The sequence below is a fragment of the Dendropsophus ebraccatus genome, chromosome 11, assembly GCF_027789765.1.
Source record: "Dendropsophus ebraccatus isolate aDenEbr1 chromosome 11, aDenEbr1.pat, whole genome shotgun sequence".
Lineage (NCBI taxonomy): Eukaryota > Metazoa > Chordata > Amphibia > Anura > Hylidae > Dendropsophus > Dendropsophus ebraccatus.
Genome location: NC_091464.1, coordinates 1,395,332 through 1,414,986, shown reverse-complemented (window position 1 = coordinate 1,414,986; position 19,655 = coordinate 1,395,332). Strand labels below are relative to the sequence as shown.

The window sequence follows — 19,655 nt, the reverse complement described above, 5'->3', positions numbered from 1 at the left end:
GGTCCTGTATACATGTACTGTATAGATGGAGTAGGGGGTCCTGTATACATGTACTGTATAGATGGAGTAGGGGGCCCTGTATATACATGTACTGTATAGATGGAGTAGGGGGTCCTGTATATACATGTACTGTATAGATGGAGTAGGGGGTCCTGTATACATGTACTGTATAGATGGAGTAGGGGGTCCTGTATACATGTACTGTATAGATGGAGTAGGGGGTCCTGTATATACATGTACTGTATAGAGGGAGTAGGGAGTCCTGTATACATGTACTGTATAGATGGAGTAGGGGGTCCTGTATATACATGTACTGTATAGATGGAGTAGGGGGTCCTGTATATACATGTACTGTATAGATGGAGTAGGGGGTCCTGTATATACATGTACTGTATAGATGGAGTAGGGGGCCCTGTATATACATGTACTGTATAGATGGAGTAGGGGGTCCTGTATATACATGTACTGTATAGATGGAGTAGGGGGTCCTGTATATACATGTACTGTATAGATGGAGTAGGGGGTCCTGTATATACATGTATTGTATAGATGGAGTAGGGGGCCCTGTATATACATGTCCTGTATAGATGGAGTAGGGGGCCCTGTATATACATGTACTGTATAGATGGAGTAGGGGCTCCTTTATACATGTAATGTATAGATGGAGTAGGGGGTCCTGTATACCTGTACTGTATAGATGGAGTAGGGGGTCCTGTATACCTGTACTGTATAGATGGAGTAGGGGGTCCTGTATATATATGTACTGTATAGATGGAGTAGTGGGTCCTGTATATACATGTACTGTATAGATGGAGTAGGGGGTCCTGTATATACATGTACTGTATAGTTGGAGTAGGGGCTCCTGTATATACATGTACTGTATAGATGGAGTAGGGGGCCCTGTATATACATGTACTGTATAGATGGAGTAGGGGGTCCTGTATATACATGTACTGTATAGATGGAGTAGGGGGCCCTGTATATACATGTACTGTATAGATGGAGTAGGGGGCCTTGTATATACATGTACTGTATAGATGGAGTAGGGGCTCCTGTATATACATGTACTGTATAGATGGAGTAGGAGGTCCTGTATACATGTACTGTATAGATGGAGTAGGGTTTTCCTGTATATACATGTACTGTATAGATGGAGTAGGGGGTCCTGTATACATGTACTGTATAGATGGAGTAGGGGGTCCTGTATACATGTACTGTATAGATGGAGTAGAGGGTCCTGTATACATGTACTGTATAGATGGAGTAGGGGGTCCTGTATATACATGTACTGTTTAGTTTTAGTAGGGGGCCCTGTATATACATGTACTGTATAGATGGAGTAGGGGGTCCTGTATATACATGTACTGTATAGATGGAGTAGGGGGTCCTGTATACATGTACTGTATAGATGGAGTAGGGGGTCCTGTATACATGTACTGTATAGATGGAGTAGGGGGTCCGGTATACATGTACTGTATAGATGGAGTAGGGGGCCCTGTATATACATGTACTGTATAGATGGAGTAGGGGGTCCTGTATATACATGTACTGTATAGATGGAGTAGGGGGTCCTGTATACATGTACTGTATAGATGGAGTAGGGGGTCCTGTATACATGTACTGTATAGATGGAGTAGGGGGTCCTGTATATACATGTACTGTATAGAGGGAGTAGGGAGTCCTGTATACATGTACTGTATAGATGGAGTAGGGGGTCCTGTATATACATGTACTGTATAGATGGAGTAGGGGGTCCTGTATATACATGTACTGTATAGATGGAGTAGGGGGTCCTGTATATACATGTACTGTATAGATGGAGTAGGGGGCCCTGTATATACATGTACTGTATAGATGGAGTAGGGGGTCCTGTATATACATGTACTGTATAGATGGAGTAGGGGGTCCTGTATATACATGTACTGTATAGATGGAGTAGGGGGTCCTGTATATACATGTATTGTATAGATGGAGTAGGGGGTCCTGTATATACATGTCCTGTATAGATGGAGTAGGGGGTCCTGTATATACATGTACTGTTTAGTTTTAGTAGGGGGCCCTGTATATACATGTACTGTATAGATGGAGTAGGGGGTCCTGTATATACATGTACTGTATAGATGGAGTAGGGGGTCCTGTATACATGTACTGTATAGATGGAGTAGGGGGTCCTGTATACATGTACTGTATAGATGGAGTAGGGGGTCCTGTATACATGTACTGTATAGATGGAGTAGGGGGCCCTGTATATACATGTACTGTATAGATGGAGTAGGGGGTCCTGTATATACATGTACTGTATAGATGGAGTAGGGGGTCCTGTATACATGTACTGTATAGATGGAGTAGGGGGTCCTGTATACATGTACTGTATAGATGGAGTAGGGGGTCCTGTATATACATGTACTGTATAGAGGGAGTAGGGAGTCCTGTATACATGTACTGTATAGATGGAGTAGGGGGTCCTGTATATACATGTACTGTATAGATGGAGTAGGGGGTCCTGTATATACATGTACTGTATAGATGGAGTAGGGGGTCCTGTATATACATGTACTGTATAGATGGAGTAGGGGGCCCTGTATATACATGTACTGTATAGATGGAGTAGGGGGTCCTGTATATACATGTACTGTATAGATGGAGTAGGGGGTCCTGTATATACATGTACTGTATAGATGGAGTAGGGGGTCCTGTATATACATGTATTGTATAGATGGAGTAGGGGGTCCTGTATATACATGTATTGTATAGATGGAGTAGGGGGCCCTGTATATACATGTCCTGTATAGATGGAGTAGGGGGCCCTGTATATACATGTACTGTATAGATGGAGTAGGGGCTCCTTTATACATGTACTGTATAGATGGAGTAGGGAGTCCTGTATCTACATGTACTGTATAGATGGAGTAGGGGGCCCTGTATACATGTACTGTATAGATGGAGTAGGGGGCCCTGTATATACATGTACTGTATAGATGGAGTAGGGGGCCCTGTATACATGTACTGTATAGATGGAGTAGGGGGTCCTGTATACATGTACTGTATAGATGGAGTAGGGGGTCCTGTATATACATGTACTGTATAGATGGAGTAGGGGGCCCTGTATACATGTAATGTATAGATGGAGTAGGGAGCCCTGTATACGTGTACTGTATAGATGGAGTAGGGGGTCCTGTATATATATGTACTGTATAGATGGAGTAGGGGGTCCTGTATATACATGTACTGTATGGATGGAGTAGGGGGTCCTGTATATACATGTACTGTATAGATGGAGTAGGGGGTCCTGTATATACATGTACTGTATAGATGGAGTAGGGGGTCCTGTATATACTTGTACTGTATAGATGGAGTAGGGGGTCCTGTATACCTGTACTGTATAGATGGAGTAGGGGGTCCTGTATACCTGTACTGTATAGATGGAGTAGGGGGTCCTTTATATATATGTACTGTATAGATGGAGTAGTGGGTCCTGTATATACATGTACTGTATGGATGGAGTAGGGGGTCCTGTATATACATGTACTGTATAGATGGAGTAGGGGGTCCTGTATATACATGTACTGTATAGATGGAGTAGGGGGTCCTGTATATACATGTACTGTATAGATGGAGTAGGGGGTCCTGTATATACATGTACTGTATAGATGGAGTAGGGGGTCCTGTATATACATGTACTGTATAGATGGAGTAGGGGGTCCTGTATATACATGTACTGTATAGATGGAGTAGGGGGTCCTGTATACCTGTACTGTATAGATGGAGTAGGGGGTCCTGTATACATGTACTGTATAGATGGAGTAGGGGGTCCTGTATATACATGTACTGTATAGATGGAGTAGGGGGTCCTGTATATACATGTACTGTATAGATGGAGTAGGGGGTCCTGTATATACATGTACTGTATAGATGGAGTAGGGGGCCCTGTATATACATGTACTGTATAGATGGAGTAGGGGGTCCTGTATATACATGTACTGTATAGATGGAGTAGGGGGTCCTGTATACATGTACTGTATAGATGGAGTAGGGGGCCCTGTATACATGTCCTGTATAGATGGAGTAGGGGGCCCTGTATATACATGTACTGTATAGATGGAGTAGGGGGTCCTGTATATACATGTACTGTATAGATGGAGTAGGGGGTCCTGTATACCTGTACTGTATTGATGGAGTAGGGGGCCCTGTATATACATGTACTGTATAGATGGAGTAGGGGGTCCTGTATATACATGTACTGTATAGATGGAGTAGGGGGTCCTGTATACATGTACTGTATAGATGGAGTAGGGGGTCCTGTATACATGTACTGTATAGATGGAGTAGGGGGCCCTGTATACCTGTACTGTATAGATGGAGTAGGGGGCCCTGTATATACATGTACTGTATAGATGGAGTAGGGGGTCCTGTATACCTGTACTGTATAGATGGAGTAGGGGGTCCTGTATATACATGTACTGTATAGTTGGAGTAGGGGGTCCTGTATATACATGTACTGTATAGATGGAGTAGGGGGCCCTGTATATACATGTACTGTATAGATGGAGTAGGGGGTCCTGTATATACATGTACTGTATAGATGGAGTAGGGGGCCCTGTATATACATGTACTGTATAGATGGAGTAGGGGGTCCTGTATATACATGTACTGTATAGATGGAGTAGGGGGTCCTGTATACATGTACTGTATAGATGGAGTAGGGGGCCCTGTATACATGTCCTGTATAGATGGAGTAGGGGGCCCTGTATATACATGTACTGTATAGATCGAGTAGGGGGTCCTGTATATACATGTACTGTATAGATGGAGTAGGGGGTCCTGTATACCTGTACTGTATAGATGGAGTAGGGGGCCCTGTATATACATGTACTGTATAGATGGAGTAGGGGGTCCTGTATATACATGTACTGTATAGATGGAGTAGGGGGTCCTGTATACCTGTACTGTATAGATGGAGTAGGGTGTCTACCAGTTATTACTGTGGATGTTGTGAGGCAGCTTCCCTAGCAACCATTGCTCCCTGTGAAAATGAAAGCAGTAATCCTATTGGTTGCTAAGGCTCCAACTGCCGTGTCTGCTGCAGCTAATTATATCACCTGTGTGTGCAGTGAGGAGATTTTCCCATTCATCTCTATGAGGCGCCTCTCTTTCCCCCCTCCCCCTCCCCTCCTGTACATCTGGCGGGGACGGGACCTTCGCTAAAACCTTCCCGGGCACCCAATGTATCTGTGGGCCAAATTTGGGGTCAAACGGTTCAGGCGTTTGGAAGTCTATACGGGACAGACAGAAAGACAGACAGACAGACAGACAGAAAGACAGACAGAAAGACAGACAGACAGAAGGACAGACTTTCATTTTTATTATATAGATTTACAAATCTCTACAACTTTCTGACACCAGATGATGTTTTGCTGGAGTTCCCCTTTAATTTCTTTTCAGTAGAACAGAAGAGTCCGGAATGTTGTGTTCCTCTGCGCTGTGTCTCATATTCTCTTGGTTTCCTTACACCATTATGCCCTTTCACTTATCACCCCCCACATTATACAGACTAGGGACCGCTTACACAGACTGCATCACCCCCATATTACACAGACCATGGACCGGCTACACAGACCGGACTGAAACGTTTGTCACTTCTCTCTTACAGAAAAGGGAGGAGCTGTCGCTTCTTCATGAGGTGCTGTTAAGCCGCACAGCCTTTACTCCAGAAGAAACAAGCATGGAGGATCAGACCCAGCAAGATGTAGCGGAGGAGCTGGAAGCTTTGGCGGCCAATATTGATTATATTAACGACAGCATCCGAGAATGCCAGGCGACCATAGTGCAGATGGAGGAGAGCAAAGTATGTGAAGCGGCTCTATTATCTGACTACACTAACCTGCTAGATATCTAGTATCTACCATAGAGGCAGACCACGCCCCCAATACCCGCCCTGTCCATACACAGGAGTGATGGAGCTGTACCATAGAGGCAAACCACGCCACTGCCACAGGGCCCCTGATACCCATCCTCCCGATACACAGGAGTGCTGAAGTTCTACCATAGAGGCAGACCACGCCCCCAATACCCACCCTGCCCATACACAGGAGTGCTGGAGCTCTACCATAGAGGCAAACCACACCACTGCCACGGGTCCCCCGATATGAGTCCTCCCTATCCACAGGAGTGCTAGAGTTTTACCATAGAGACAGACCACGCCACTGCCACGTGGCCCCTGATACCCGTCCTCCCCAGACACAGGAGTGCTGGAGTTCTACCATAGAGGCAGACCATGCCACTGCCACGTGGCCCCTGATACCCGTCCTCCCCATACACAGGAGGGATCCTCCGGCCATCAGTTATGTCTCCCCCCGCCACCCGTCCTCCCCATACACAGGAGGGATCCTCCGGCTATCCGTTATGTCTCCCCCCGCCACCCGTCCTCCCCATACACAGGAGGGATCCTCCGGCTATCAGTTATGTCTCCCCCCGCCACCCGTCCTCCCCATACACAGGAGGGATCCTCCGGCCATCAGTTATATCTCCCCCCGCCACCCGTCCTCCCCATACACAGGAGGGATCCTCCGGCCATCAGTTATGTCTCCCCCCGCCACCCGTCCTCCCCATACACAGTAGGGATCCTCCGGCCATCAGTTATGTCTCCCCCCGCCACCCGTCCTCCCCATACACAGTAGGGATCCTCTGGCCATCAGTTATGTCTCCCCCCGCCACCCGTCCTCCCCATACACAGGAGGGATCCTCCGGCCATCAGTTATGTCTCCCCCCGCCACCCGTCCTCCCCATACACAGTAGGGATCCTCCGGCCATCAGTTATGTCTCCCCCCGCCACCCGTCCTCCCCATACACAGGAGGGATCCTCCGGCTATCAGTTATGTCTCCCCCCGCCACCCGTCCTCCCCATACACAGTAGGGATCCTCCGGCTATCAGTTATGTTTCCCCCCGCCACCTGTCCTCCCCATACACAGGAGGGATCCTCCGGCTATCAGTTATGTCTCCCCCCCACCCCCCGCCACCCGTCCTCCCCATACACAGTAGGTATCCTCCGGCTATCAGTTATGTCTCCCCCCCACCCCCCGCCACCCGTCCTCCCCATACACAGGAGGGATTCTCCGGCCATCAGTTATGTCTCCCCCCCACCCCCCGCCACCCGTCCTCCCCATACACAGGAGGGATCCTCCGGCCATCAGTTATGTCTCCCCCCGCCACCCGTCCTCCCCATACACAGGAGGGATCCTCCGGCCAGCAGTTATGTCTCCCCCCCACCCCCCGCCACCCGTCCTCCCCATACACAGGAGGGATCCTCCGGCCATCAGTTATGTCTCCCCCCGCCACCCGTCCTCCCCATACACAGGAGGGATCCTCCGGCTATCAGTTATGTCTCCCCCCGCCACCCGTCCTCCCAATACACAGGAGGGATCCTCCGGCTATGAGTTATGTCTCCCCCCGCCACCCGTCCTCCCCATACACAGGAGGGATCCTCCGGCCATCAGTTATGTCTCCCCCCGCCACCCGTCCTCCCCATACACAGGAGGGATCCTCCGGCCATCAGTTATGTCTCCCCCCGCCACCCGTCCTCCCCATACACAGGAGGGATCCTCCGGCCATCAGTTATGTCTCCCCCCGCCACCCGTCCTCCCCATACACAGGAGGGATCCTCCGGCTATGAGTTATGTCTCCCCCCGCCACCCGTCCTCCCCATACACAGGAGGGATCCTCCGGCCATCAGTTATGTCTCCCCCCGCCACCCGTCCTCCCCATACACAGGAGGGATCCTCCGGCTATGAGTTATGTCTCCCCCCGCCACCCGTCCTCCCCATACACAGGAGGGATCCTCCGGCCATCAGTTATGTCTCCCCCCGCCACCCGTCCTCCCCATACACAGGAGGGATCCTCCGGCTATGAGTTATGTCTCCCCCCGCCACCCGTCCTCCCCATACACAGGAGGGATCCTCCGGCTATGAGTTATGTCTCCCCCCGCCACCCGTCCTCCCCATACACAGGAGGGATCCTCCGGCTATCAGTTATGTCTCCCCCCGCCACCCGTCCTCCCCATACACAGGAGGGATCCTCCGGCCATCAGTTATGTCTCCCCCCGCCACCCGTCCTCCCCATACACAGGAGGGATCCTCCGGCTATGAGTTATGTCTCCCCCCGCCACCCGTCCTCCCCATACACAGGAGGGATCCTCCGGCCATCAGTTATGTCTCCCGCCACCCGTCCTCCCCATACACAGGAGGGATCCTCCGGCCATCAGTTATGTCTCCCCCCGCCACCCGTCCTCCCCATACACAGGAGGGATCCTCCGGCTATGAGTTATGTCTCCCCCCGCCACCCGTCCTCCCCATACACAGGAGGGATCCTCCGGCTATCAGTTATGTCTCCCCCCGCCACCCGTCCTCCCCATACACAGGAGGGATCCTCCGGCTATGAGTTATGTCTCCCCCCGCCACCCGTCCTCCCCATACACAGGAGGGATCCTCCGGCCATCAGTTATGTCTCCCCCCGCCACCCGTCCTCCCCATACACAGGAGGGATCCTCCGGCCATCAGTTATGTCTCCCCCCGCCACCCGTCCTCCCCATACACAGGAGGGATCCTCCGGCTATCAGTTATGTCTCCCCCCGCCACCCGTCCTCCCCATACACAGGAGGGATCCTCCGGCTATGAGTTATGTCTCCCCCCGCCACCCATCCTCCCCATACACAGGAGGGATCCTCCGGCCATCAGTTATGTCTCCCCCCGCCACCCGTCCTCCCCATACACAGGAGGGATCCTCCGGCCATCAGTTATGTCTCCCCCCGCCACCCGTCCTCCCCATACACAGGAGGGATCCTCCAGCTATGAGTTATGTCTCCCCCCGCCACCTGTCCTCCCAATACACAGGAGGGATCCTCCGGCCATCAGTTATGTCTCCCCCCGCCACCCGTCCTCCCCATACACAGGAGGGATCCTCCGGCCATCAGTTATGTCTCCCGCCACCCGTCCTCCCCATACACAGGAGGGATCCTCCGGCCATCAAATATGTCTCCCCCCGCCACCCGTCCTCCCCATACACAGGAGGAATCCTCCGGCCATCAGTTATGTCTCCCGCCACCCGTCCTCCCCATACACAGGAGGGATCCTCCGGCCATCAGTTATGTCTCCCGCCACCCGTCCTCCCCATACACAGGAGGGATCCTCCGGCCATCAGTTATGGCACTGATCACAACGATTATTTACTTGTTTTGTAGGAAGAACTGGACGCGACGGACACCTCTGTTGTTATCAGTTCCTGTTCTCTGGCTGAAGCGCGTCATCTTCTTGACAACTTTCTCCGTGCGTCAATAGAAAAGGTGATTAATAAAAAAAAATTCTACCTTTATCGGCTTTTCATTAGAACTCTCTGTGGTCTCTTGAAGTAGCCTCCATAGCCTACCTGGAAGGTAACACTTCAGCTCATCGAGGTCACAGCATAATCAGGGAACGGCTGCTGGAGACTGGGGGACCTCACATGGAGCGGCTGCTGGAGACTGGGGAACCTCACATGGAGCGGCTGCTGGAGACTGGGGGACCTCACATGGAGCGGCTGCTGGAGACCGGGGGACCTCACATGGAGCGGCTGCTGCTGGGGCCCGGGGGACCTCACATGGAGCGGCTGCTGCTGGGGCCCGGGGGACCTCACATGGAGCGGCTGCTGCTGGAGACTGGGGGACCTCACATGGAGCGGCTGCTGGAGACTGGGGGACCTCACATGGAGCGGCTGCTGCTGGAGACTGGGGGACCTCACATGGAGCGGCTGCTGCTGGAGACTGGGGGACCTCACATGGTGCGGCTGCTGGAGACTGGGGGACCTCACATGGAGCGGCTGCTGCTGGAGACTGGGGGACCTCACATGGAGCGGCTGCTGGAGACCGGGGGACCTCACATGGAGCTGCTGCTGGAGACCGGGGGACCTCACATGGAGCGTCTGCTGCTGGAGACTGGGGGACCTCACATGGAGCGGCTGCTGGAGACTGGGGGACCTCACATGGAGCGGCTGCTGGAGACCGGGGGACCTCACATGGAGCGGCTGCTGCTGGAGACTGGGGGACCTCACATGGAGCATCTGCTGGAGACTGGGGGACCTCACATGGAGCGGCTGCTGCTGGAGACCGGGGGACCTCACATGGAGCGGCTGCTGGAGACTGGGGGACCTCACATGGAGCATCTGCTGCTGGAGACCGGGGGACCTCACATGGAGCGGCTGCTGGAGACTGGGGGACCTCACATGGAGCATCTGCTGCTGGAGACTGGGGGACCTCACATGGAGCGGCTGCTACTGGAGACTGGGGGACCTCACATGGAGCGGCTGCTGGAGACCGGGGGACCTCACATGGAGCGGCTGCTGGAGACTGGGGGACCTCACATGGAGCGGCTGCTGGAGACCGGGGGACCTCACATGGAGCGGCTGCTGGAGACTGGGGGACCTCACATGGAGCATCTGCTGCTGGAGACTGGGGGACCTCACATGGAGCGGCTGCTGGAGACTGGGGGACCTCACATGGAGCGGCTGCTGGAGACTGGGGGACCTCACATGGAGCGGCTGCTGCTGGAGACTGGGGGACCTCACATGGAGCGGCTGCTGCTGGAGACTGGGGGACCTCACATGGAGCGGCTGCTGGAGACTGGGGGACCTCACATGGAGCGGCTGCTGCTGGAGACTGGGGGACCTCACCTGGAGCTGCTGCTGGAGACTGGGGGACCTCACATGGAGCGGCTGCTGGAGACCGGGGGACCTCACATGGAGCTGCTGCTGGAGACTGGGGGACCTCACATGGAGCATCTGCTGCTGGAGACTGGGGGACCTCACATGGAGCGGCTGCTGGAGACTGGGGGACCTCACATGGAGCGGCTGCTGGAGACCGGGGGACCTCACATGGAGCGGCTGCTGGAGACTGGGGGACCTCACATGGAGCATCTGCTGCTGGAGACTGCGGGGGACCTCACATGGAGCGGCTGCTGCTGGAGACCGGGGGACCTCACATGGAGCAGCTACTGGAGACTGGGGGACCTCACATGGAGCGGCTGCTGGAGACTGCGGGACCTCACATGGAGCGGCTGCTGGGGACTGCGGGACCTCACATGGAGCGGCTGCTGGAGACTGGGGGACCTCACATGGAGCGGCTGCTGGAGACTGTGGGACCTCACATGGAGCGGCTGCTGGAGACTGGGGGAACTCACATGGAGCGGCTGCTGCTGGGGACTGCGGGACCTCACATGGAGCGGCTGCTGCTGGAGACTGGGGGACCTCACATGGAGCGTCTGCTGCTGGAGACTGGGGGGGACCTCACATGGAGCGGCTGCTGGAGACTGGGGGACCTCACATGGAGCGGCTGCTGCTGGAGACTGGGGGACCTCACATGGAGCGGCTGCTGGAGACTGGGGGACCTCACATGGAGCGGCTGCTGGAGACCGGGGGACCTCACATGGAGCGGCTGCTGGAGACTGGGGGACCTCACATGGAGCGGCTGCTGGAGACTGGGGGACCTCACATGGAGCAGCTGCTGGAGACTGGGGGACCTCACATGGAGCGGCTGCTGCTGGAGACTGGGGGACCTCACATGGAGCGGCTGCTGCTGGAGACTGGAGGACCTCACATGGAGCGGCTGCTGGAGACTGGGGGACCTCACATGGAGCGGCTGCTGCTGGAGACTGGGGGACCTCACATGGAGCTGCTGCTGGAAACTGGGGGACCTCACATGGAGCAGCTGCTGGAGACTGGGGGACCTCACATGGAGCGGCTGCTGCTGGAGACTGGGGGACCTCACATGGAGCGGCTGCTGCTGGAGACTGGGGGACCTCACATGGAGCGGCTGCTGGAGACTGGGGGACCTCACATGGAGCGGCTGCTGCTGGAGACTGGAGGACCTCACATGGAGCGGCTGCTGGAGACTGGGGGGACCTCACATGGAGCGGCTGCTGGAGACTGGAGGACCTCACATGGAGCGGCTGCTGGAGACTGGGGGGACCTCACATGGAGCAGCTGCTGGAGACTGGGGGACCTCACATGGAGCGGCTGCTGGAGACTGGAGGACCTCACATGGAGCGGCTGCTGGAGACTGGGGGGACCTCACATGGAGCTGCTGCTGGAGACTGGGGGACCTCACATGGAGCGGCTGCTGGAGACTGGGGGGACCTCACATGGAGCTGCTGCTGGAGACTGGGGGACCTCACATGGAGCAGCTGCTGGAGACTGGGGGACCTCACATGGAGCTGCTGCTGGAGACTGCGGGACCTCACATGGAGCGGCTGCTGGGGACTGCGGGACCTCACATGGAGCGGCTGCTGGAGACTGGGGGGCCTCACATGGAGCGGCTGCTGCTGGAGACTGGGGGGGACCTCACATGGAGCGGCTGCTGGGGACTGCGGGACCTCACATGGAGCGGTCTGTTCTTCCTCCAGATCAGAATCCTGTTGAAAACCTTTAGGATCACTGTTTAGAGGCTGGTACCATTTCCTGGAGATTTTGACCAAGTTTTCAGACCCTGCAGCCGGGATTGTGTCCCCCTCCTCCATACATATCTACTCCACATCTTTCAGGTTTCCGGGTTGTCGCTGGGGCAACATTGAGTTTCCGCTCCTTCCAAAGCTTTCCTATTGGGTCCAGGTGTGGAGACTGGCTAGGCTGCTCCAGAACCATTAGATGCTTCTTACGGAGTTGTCCCGGCTGTGTGTCTCCTCCTTAGTTGTCCCGGCTGGGGGTTTCCTCCTTAGTTGTCCCGGCTGGGGGTTTCCTCCTTAGTTGTCCCGGCTGTGGGTTTCCTCCTTAGTTGTCCCGGCTGTGGGTTTCCTCCTTAGTTGTCCCTGCTGTGGGTTTCCTCCTTAGTTGTCCCGGCTTGGGGTCTCCTTCTTAGTTGTCCTGGCTGGGGGTTTCCTCCTTAGTTGTCCTGGCTGGGGGTTTCCTCCTTAGTTGTCCCGGCTGGGGGTTTTCTCCTTAGTTGTCCCGGCTGGTGGTTTTCTCCTTAGTTGTCCCGACTTTGGGTTTCTTCCTTAGTTGTCCCGACTGTGTGTCTCCTCCTTAGTTGTCCCAGCTGGGGGTGTGGAGACTGGCTAGGCGTCTCCAGAACCATAAGATGCTTCTTACGGAGTTATCCCGGCTGGGGGTTTCCTCCTTGTTGTCCCGGCTGTGGGTTTCCTCCTTAGTTGTCCTGGCTGTGGGTTTCCTCCTTAGTTGTCCCGCCTGTGGGTTTCCTCCTTAGTTGTCCCGGCTTGGGGTCTCCTTCTTAGTTGTCCTGGCTGGGGGTTTCCTCCTTAGTTGTCCTGGCTGGGGGTTTCCTCCTTAGTTGTCCCGGCTGGGGGTTTTCTCCTTAGTTGTCCCGGCTGGTGGTTTTCTCCTTAGTTGTCCCGACTTTGGGTTTCTTCCTTAGTTGTCCCGACTGTGTGTCTCCTCCTTAGTTATCCCAGCTGGGGGTGTGGAGACTGGCTAGGCGTCTCCAGAACCATAAGATGCTTCTTACGGAGTTATCCCGGCTGGGGGTTTCCTCCTTGTTGTCCCGGCTGTGGGTTTCCTCCTTAGTTGTCCTGGCTGTGGGTTTCCTCCTTAGTTGTCCCGCCTGTGGGTTTCCTCCTTAGTTGTCCCGGCTGGGGGTTTCCTCCTTAGTTGTCCCTGCTGGGGATCTCCTCCTTAGTTGTCCCGGCTTTGTGTCTCCTCCTTAGTTGTCCCGGCTAAGGGTTTTCTCCATAGTTATCCCGGCTGTGTGTCTCCCCCTTAGTTGTCCCGGCTGTGTGTCTCCTTCTTAGTTGTCCTGGCTGGGGGTTTCCTCCTTAGTTGTCCCGGCTGTGTGTCTCCTTCTTAGTTGTCCTGGCTGGGGGTTTCCTCCTTAGTTGTCCCGGCTGTGTGTCTCCTCCTTAGTTGTCCCGGCTGTGGGTTTCCTCCTTAGTTGTCCCGGCTGTGTTTTTCCTCCTTAGTTGTTCCGGCTGTGTGTTTCCTCCTTAGTTGTCCCGGCTGTGTGTCTCCTCCTTAGTGGTCCCGGCTGTGGGTTTCCTCCTTAGTTGTCCCGGCTGTGGGTTTCCTCCTTAGTTGTCCCGGCTGTGGGTTTCCTCCTTAGTTGTCCCGGCTGTGGGTCTCCTCCTTAGTGGTCCCGGCTGTGTGTCAACTCCTTAGTGGTCCCGGCTGTGTTTCTCCTCCTTAGTTGTCCCGGCTGTGGGTCTCCTCCTTAGTTGTCCCGGCTGTGTTTCTCCTCCTTAGTTGTCCCGGCTGTGGGTCTCCTCCTTAGTTGTCCCGGCTGTGGGTCTCCTCCTTAGTTGTCCCGGCTGTGTGTCTCCTCCTTAGTTGTCCCGGCTGTGTGTCTCCTTCTTAGTTGTCCTGGCTGGGGGTTTCCTCCTTAGTTGTCCCGGCTGTGTGTCTCCTTCTTAGTTGTCCTGGCTGGGGGTCTCCTCCTTAGTTGTCCCGGCTGTGGGTCTCCTCCTTAGTCGTCCCGGCTGTGGGTTTCCTCCTTAGTTGTCCCGGCTGTGTGTCTCCTTAGTGGTCCCGGCTGTGTGTCTCCTCCTTAGTTGTCCCGGCTGTGTGTCTCCTCCTTAGTGGTCCCGGCTGTGTGTCTCCTCCTTAGTTGTCCCGGCTGTGGGTCTCCTCCTTAGTTGTCCCGGCTGTGGGTCTCCTCCTTAGTTGTCCCTTCTGTGGGTCTCCTCCTTAGTTGTCCCGGCTGTGGGTTTCCTCCTTAGTTGTCCCGGCTGTGGGTCTCCCCCTTAGTTGTCCTGGCTGGGGGTTTCCTCCTTAGTTGTCCCGGCTGTGGGTTTCCTCCTTAGTTGTCCCGGCTGTGTGTCTCCTCCTTAGTTGTCCCGGCTGTGTGTCTCCTCCTTAGTTGTCCCGGCTGTGTGTCTCCTCCTTAGTTGTCCCGGCTGGGGGTCTCCTCCTTAGTTGTCCCGGCTGTGGGTCTCCTCCTTAGTCGTCCCGGCTGTGGGTTTCCTCCTTAGTTGTCCCGGCTGTGTGTCTCCTTAGTGGTCCCGGCTGTGTGTCTCCTCCTTAGTTGTCCCGGCTGTGTTTCTCCTCCTTAGTTGTCCCGGCTGTGTGTTTCCTCCTTAGTTGTCCCGGCTGTGGGTTTCCTCCTTAGTTGTCCCTGCTGGGGATCTCCTCCTTAGTTGTCCCGGCTTTGTGTCTCCTCCTTAGTTGTCCCGGCTGTGGGTTTCCTCCTTAGTTGTCCTGGCGGGACAGGGGTGAATTAAAGCGTAACTATAATTTAGGTAGCCAAAAAAAGGAAATTTCTCTGATAAAAAGCCCACGTATTACTCTTTAAAAAGAGCCCTAAACTGTGTTGATAGCTTGTGCGCTCGCTGAGATATCCTCAGTTGTTTGGCTCAGAAGAATAAATGAATTTTTCTCCTGGCTGACTAAAAGTGGGCGTGGCCTATCCCTCATCTTCACTGGCTGACTGAAAGTGGGTGTGTCCTATCCCTCTTCTTCCTGGCTGACTGAAAGTGGGCGTGGCCTATCCCTCATCTCCCTGGCTGGCAGAAAGTGGGCGTGGCCTATCCCTCATCTCCCTGGCTGTGTCCCTCCATTCACTGACCAGCACCTTAGCAGATGGTATCACACACAGTTGGATCATTTAGAGCCCCAGAAGATGGTATCACACACAGTAAGATTAGATACAGAGCCCCAGCAGATGGTATCACACAGTAAGATTAGATACACAGCCCCAGCAGATGGTATCACACACAGTGGGATCAGATACAGAGCCTCAGCATACAGTATTACACACACAGTAAGATTAGATACAGAGCCCCAGCATACAGTATCACACAGTAAGATTAGATACAGAGCCCCAGCAGATGGTATCACACAGTAAGATTAGATACACAGCCCCAGCAGATGGTATCACACACAGTGGGATCAGATACAGAGCCCCAGCATACAGTATTACACACACAGTAAGATTAGATACAGAGCCCCAGCATACAGTATCACACAGTAAGATTAGATACAGAGCCCCAGCATACAGTATCACACAGTAAGATTAGATACACAGCCCCAGCAGATGGTATCACACACAGTGGGATCAGATACAGAGCCCCAGCATACAGTATCACACACAGTAAGATTAGATACAGAGCCCCAGCAGATGGTATCACACACAGTAAGATTAGATTCAGAGCCCCAGCAGATGGTATCACACACAGTAAGATTAGATACAGAGCCCCAGCAGATGGTATCACACAGTAAGATTAGATACAGAGCCCCAGCATACAGTATCACACAGTAAGATTAGATACAGAGCCCCAGCAGATGGTATCACACAGTAAGATTAGATACAGAGCCCCAGCATACAGTATTACACACCGTAAGATTAGATACAGAGCCCCAGCATACAGTATCACACAGTAAGATTAGATACAGAGCCCCAGCAGATGGTATTACACACAGTAAGATTAGATACAGAGCCCCAGCAGATGGTATCACACACAGTAACATTAGATACAGAGCCCCAGCATACAGTATCACACAGTAAGATTAGATACAGAGCCCCAGCAGATGGTATTACACACAGTGGGATCAGATACAGAGCCCCAGCAGATGGTATCACACAGTAAGATTAGATACAGAGCCCCAGCAGATGGTATTACACAGTAAGATTAGATACAGAGCCCAAGCAGATGGTATCACACATAGTGGGATCAGATACAGAGCCCCAGCAGATGGTATCACACACAGTGGGATCAGATAGAGCCCCATCATACAGTATCACACACAGTAAGATTAGCTACACAGCCCCAGCAGATGGTATCACACAGTAAGATTAGATACAGAGCCCCAGCATACAATATCACACAGTAAGATTAGATACAGAGCCCCAGCAGATGGTCTCACACACAGTAAGATTAGATACAGAGCCCCAGCATACAGTATCACACAGTAAGATTAGATACAGAGCCCCAGCAGATGGTATCACACACAGTGGGATCAGATACAGAGCCCCAGCATACAATATCACACAGTAAGATTAGATACAGAGCCCCAGCATACAGTATCACACAGTAAGATTAGATACAGAGCCCCAGCAGATGGTATCACACACAGTGGGATCAGATAGAGCCCCATCATACAGTATCACACACAGTAAGATTAGATACAGAGCCCCAGCAGATGGTATCACAAATAGTGGGATCAGATACAGAGCCCCAGCAGATGGTATCACACACAGTAAGATTAGATACAGAGCCCCAGCATACAGTATCACGCAGTAAGATTAGATACAGAGCCCCAGCAGATGGTATCTCACACAGTGGGATCAGATACAGAGCCCCAGCAGATGGTATCACACACAGTAAGATTAGATACAGAGCCCCAGCAGATGGTATCACACACAGTAAGATTAGATACAGAGCCCCAGCATACAGTATTACACACAGTAAGATTAGATACAGAGCCCCAGCAGATGGTATCACACACAGTAACATTAGATACAGAGCCCCAGCAGATGGTATCACACACAGTAAGATTAGATACACAGCCCCAGCAGATGGTATCACACAGTAAGATTAGATACAGAGCCCCAGCATACAGTATTACACACAGTAAGATTAGATACAGAGCCCCAGCAGATGGTATCACACACAGTGGGATCAGATAGAGCCCCATCATACAGTATCACACACAGTAAGATTAGATACAGAGCCCCAGCAGATGGTATCACACACAGTAAGATTAGATACAGAGCCCCAGCAGATGGTATCACACAGTAAGATTAGATACAGAGCCCCAGCAGATGGTATCACACAGTAAGATTAGATACAGAGCCCCAGCATACAGTATCACACAGTAAGATTAGATACAGAGCCCCAGCATACAGTATCACACAGTAAGATTAGATACAGAGCCCCAGCAGATGGTATCACACACAGTGGGATCAGATACAGAGCCCCAGCATACAATATCACACAGTAAGATTAGATACAGAGCCCCAGCATATAGTATCACACAGTAAGATTAGATACAGAGCCCCAGCAGATGGTATCACACACAGTGGGATCAGATAGAGCCCCATCATACAGTATCACACACAGTAAGATTAGATACAGAGCCCCAGCAGATGGTATCACAAATAGTGGGATCAGATACAGAGCCCCAGCAGATGGTATCACACACAGTAGGATTAGATACAGAGCCCCAGCATACAGTATCACGCAGTAAGATTAGATACAGAGCCTCAGCAGATGGTATCACACACAGTGGGATCAGATACAGAGCCCCAGCAGATGGTATCACACACAGTAAGATTAGATACAGAGCCCCAGCAGATGGTATCACACACAGTAAGATTAGATACAGAGCCCCAGCATACAGTATCACACACAGTAAGATTAGATACAGAGCCCCAGCAGATGGTATCACACACAGTGGGATCAGATAGAGCCCCATCATACAGTATCACACACAGTAAGATTAGATACAGAGCCCCAGCAGATGGTATCACAAATAGTGGGATCAGATACAGAGCCCCAGCAGATGGTATCACACACAGTAAGATTAGATACAGAGCCCCAGCAGACAGTATCACACAGTAAGATTAGATACAGAGCCCCAGCATACAATATCACACAGTAAGATTAGATACAGAGCCCCAGCAGATGGTCTCACACACAGTAAGATTAGATACAGAGCCCCAGCATACAGTATCACACAGTAAGATTAGATACAGAGCCCCAGCAGATGGTATCACACACAGTGGGATCAGATACAGAGCCCCAGCATACAATATCACACAGTAAGATTAGCTACACAGCCCCAGCAGATGGTATCACACAGTAAGATTAGATACAGAGCCCCAGCATACAGTATCACACAGTAAGATTAGATACAGAGCCCCAGCAGATGGTATCACACACAGTGGGATCAGATAGAGCCCCATCATACAGTATCACACACAGTAAGATTAGATACAGAGCCCCAGCAGATGGTATCACAAATAGTGGGATCAGATACAGAGCCCCAGCAGATGGTATCACACACAGTAAGATTAGATACAGAGCCCCAGCATACAGTATCACACAGTAAGATTAGATACAGAGCCCCAGCAGATGGTATCACACACAGTAGGATTAGATACAGAGCCCCAGCATACAGTATCACACAGTGGGATCAGATACAGAGCCCCAGCAGATGGTATCACACACAGTAAGATTAGATACAGAGCCCCAGCAGATGGTATCACACACAGTAAGATTAGATACAGAGCCCCAGCATACAGTATCACACACAGTAAGATTAGATACAAAGCCCCAGCAGATGGTATCACACACAGTGGGATCAGATACAGAGCCCCAGCATACAGTATCACACAGTAAGATTAGATACAGAGCCCCAGCAGATGGTATCACACACAGTAGGATTAGATACAGAGCCCCAGCATACAGTATCACACAGTAAGATTAGATACAGAGCCCCAGCAGATGGTATCACACACAGTAACATTAGATACAGAGCCCCAGCATACAGTATCACACAGTAAGATTAGATACAGAGCCCCAGCAGATGGTATCACACACAGTGGGATCAGATACAGAGCCCCAGCATACAATATCACACAGTAAGATTAGATACAGAGCCCCAGCAGATGGTATCACACACAGTAGGATTAGATACAGAGCCCCATCATACAGTATCACACACAGTGGGATTAGATACAGTCACCTGCTCT

The 19,655-nt window shown here is 52.5% G+C and overlaps 1 protein-coding gene across 7 annotated transcripts in view; it reads left to right on the top strand.

The window, feature by feature from the left end:
* The window catches only part of KIF21B (kinesin family member 21B), a 318,269-nt gene that overhangs the window by 206,373 nt on the left and 92,241 nt on the right, over nucleotides 1-19,655 (top strand). For all 7 annotated transcript variants that reach the window (XM_069944619.1, XM_069944618.1, XM_069944620.1 and 4 more), the window contains 2 exons: nucleotides 5,651-5,845; nucleotides 9,234-9,335. In XM_069944619.1, coding sequence (XP_069800720.1) covers nucleotides 5,651-5,845; nucleotides 9,234-9,335 — 297 coding nt within the window. The remainder of the gene's footprint in view (nucleotides 1-5,650; nucleotides 5,846-9,233; nucleotides 9,336-19,655) is intronic.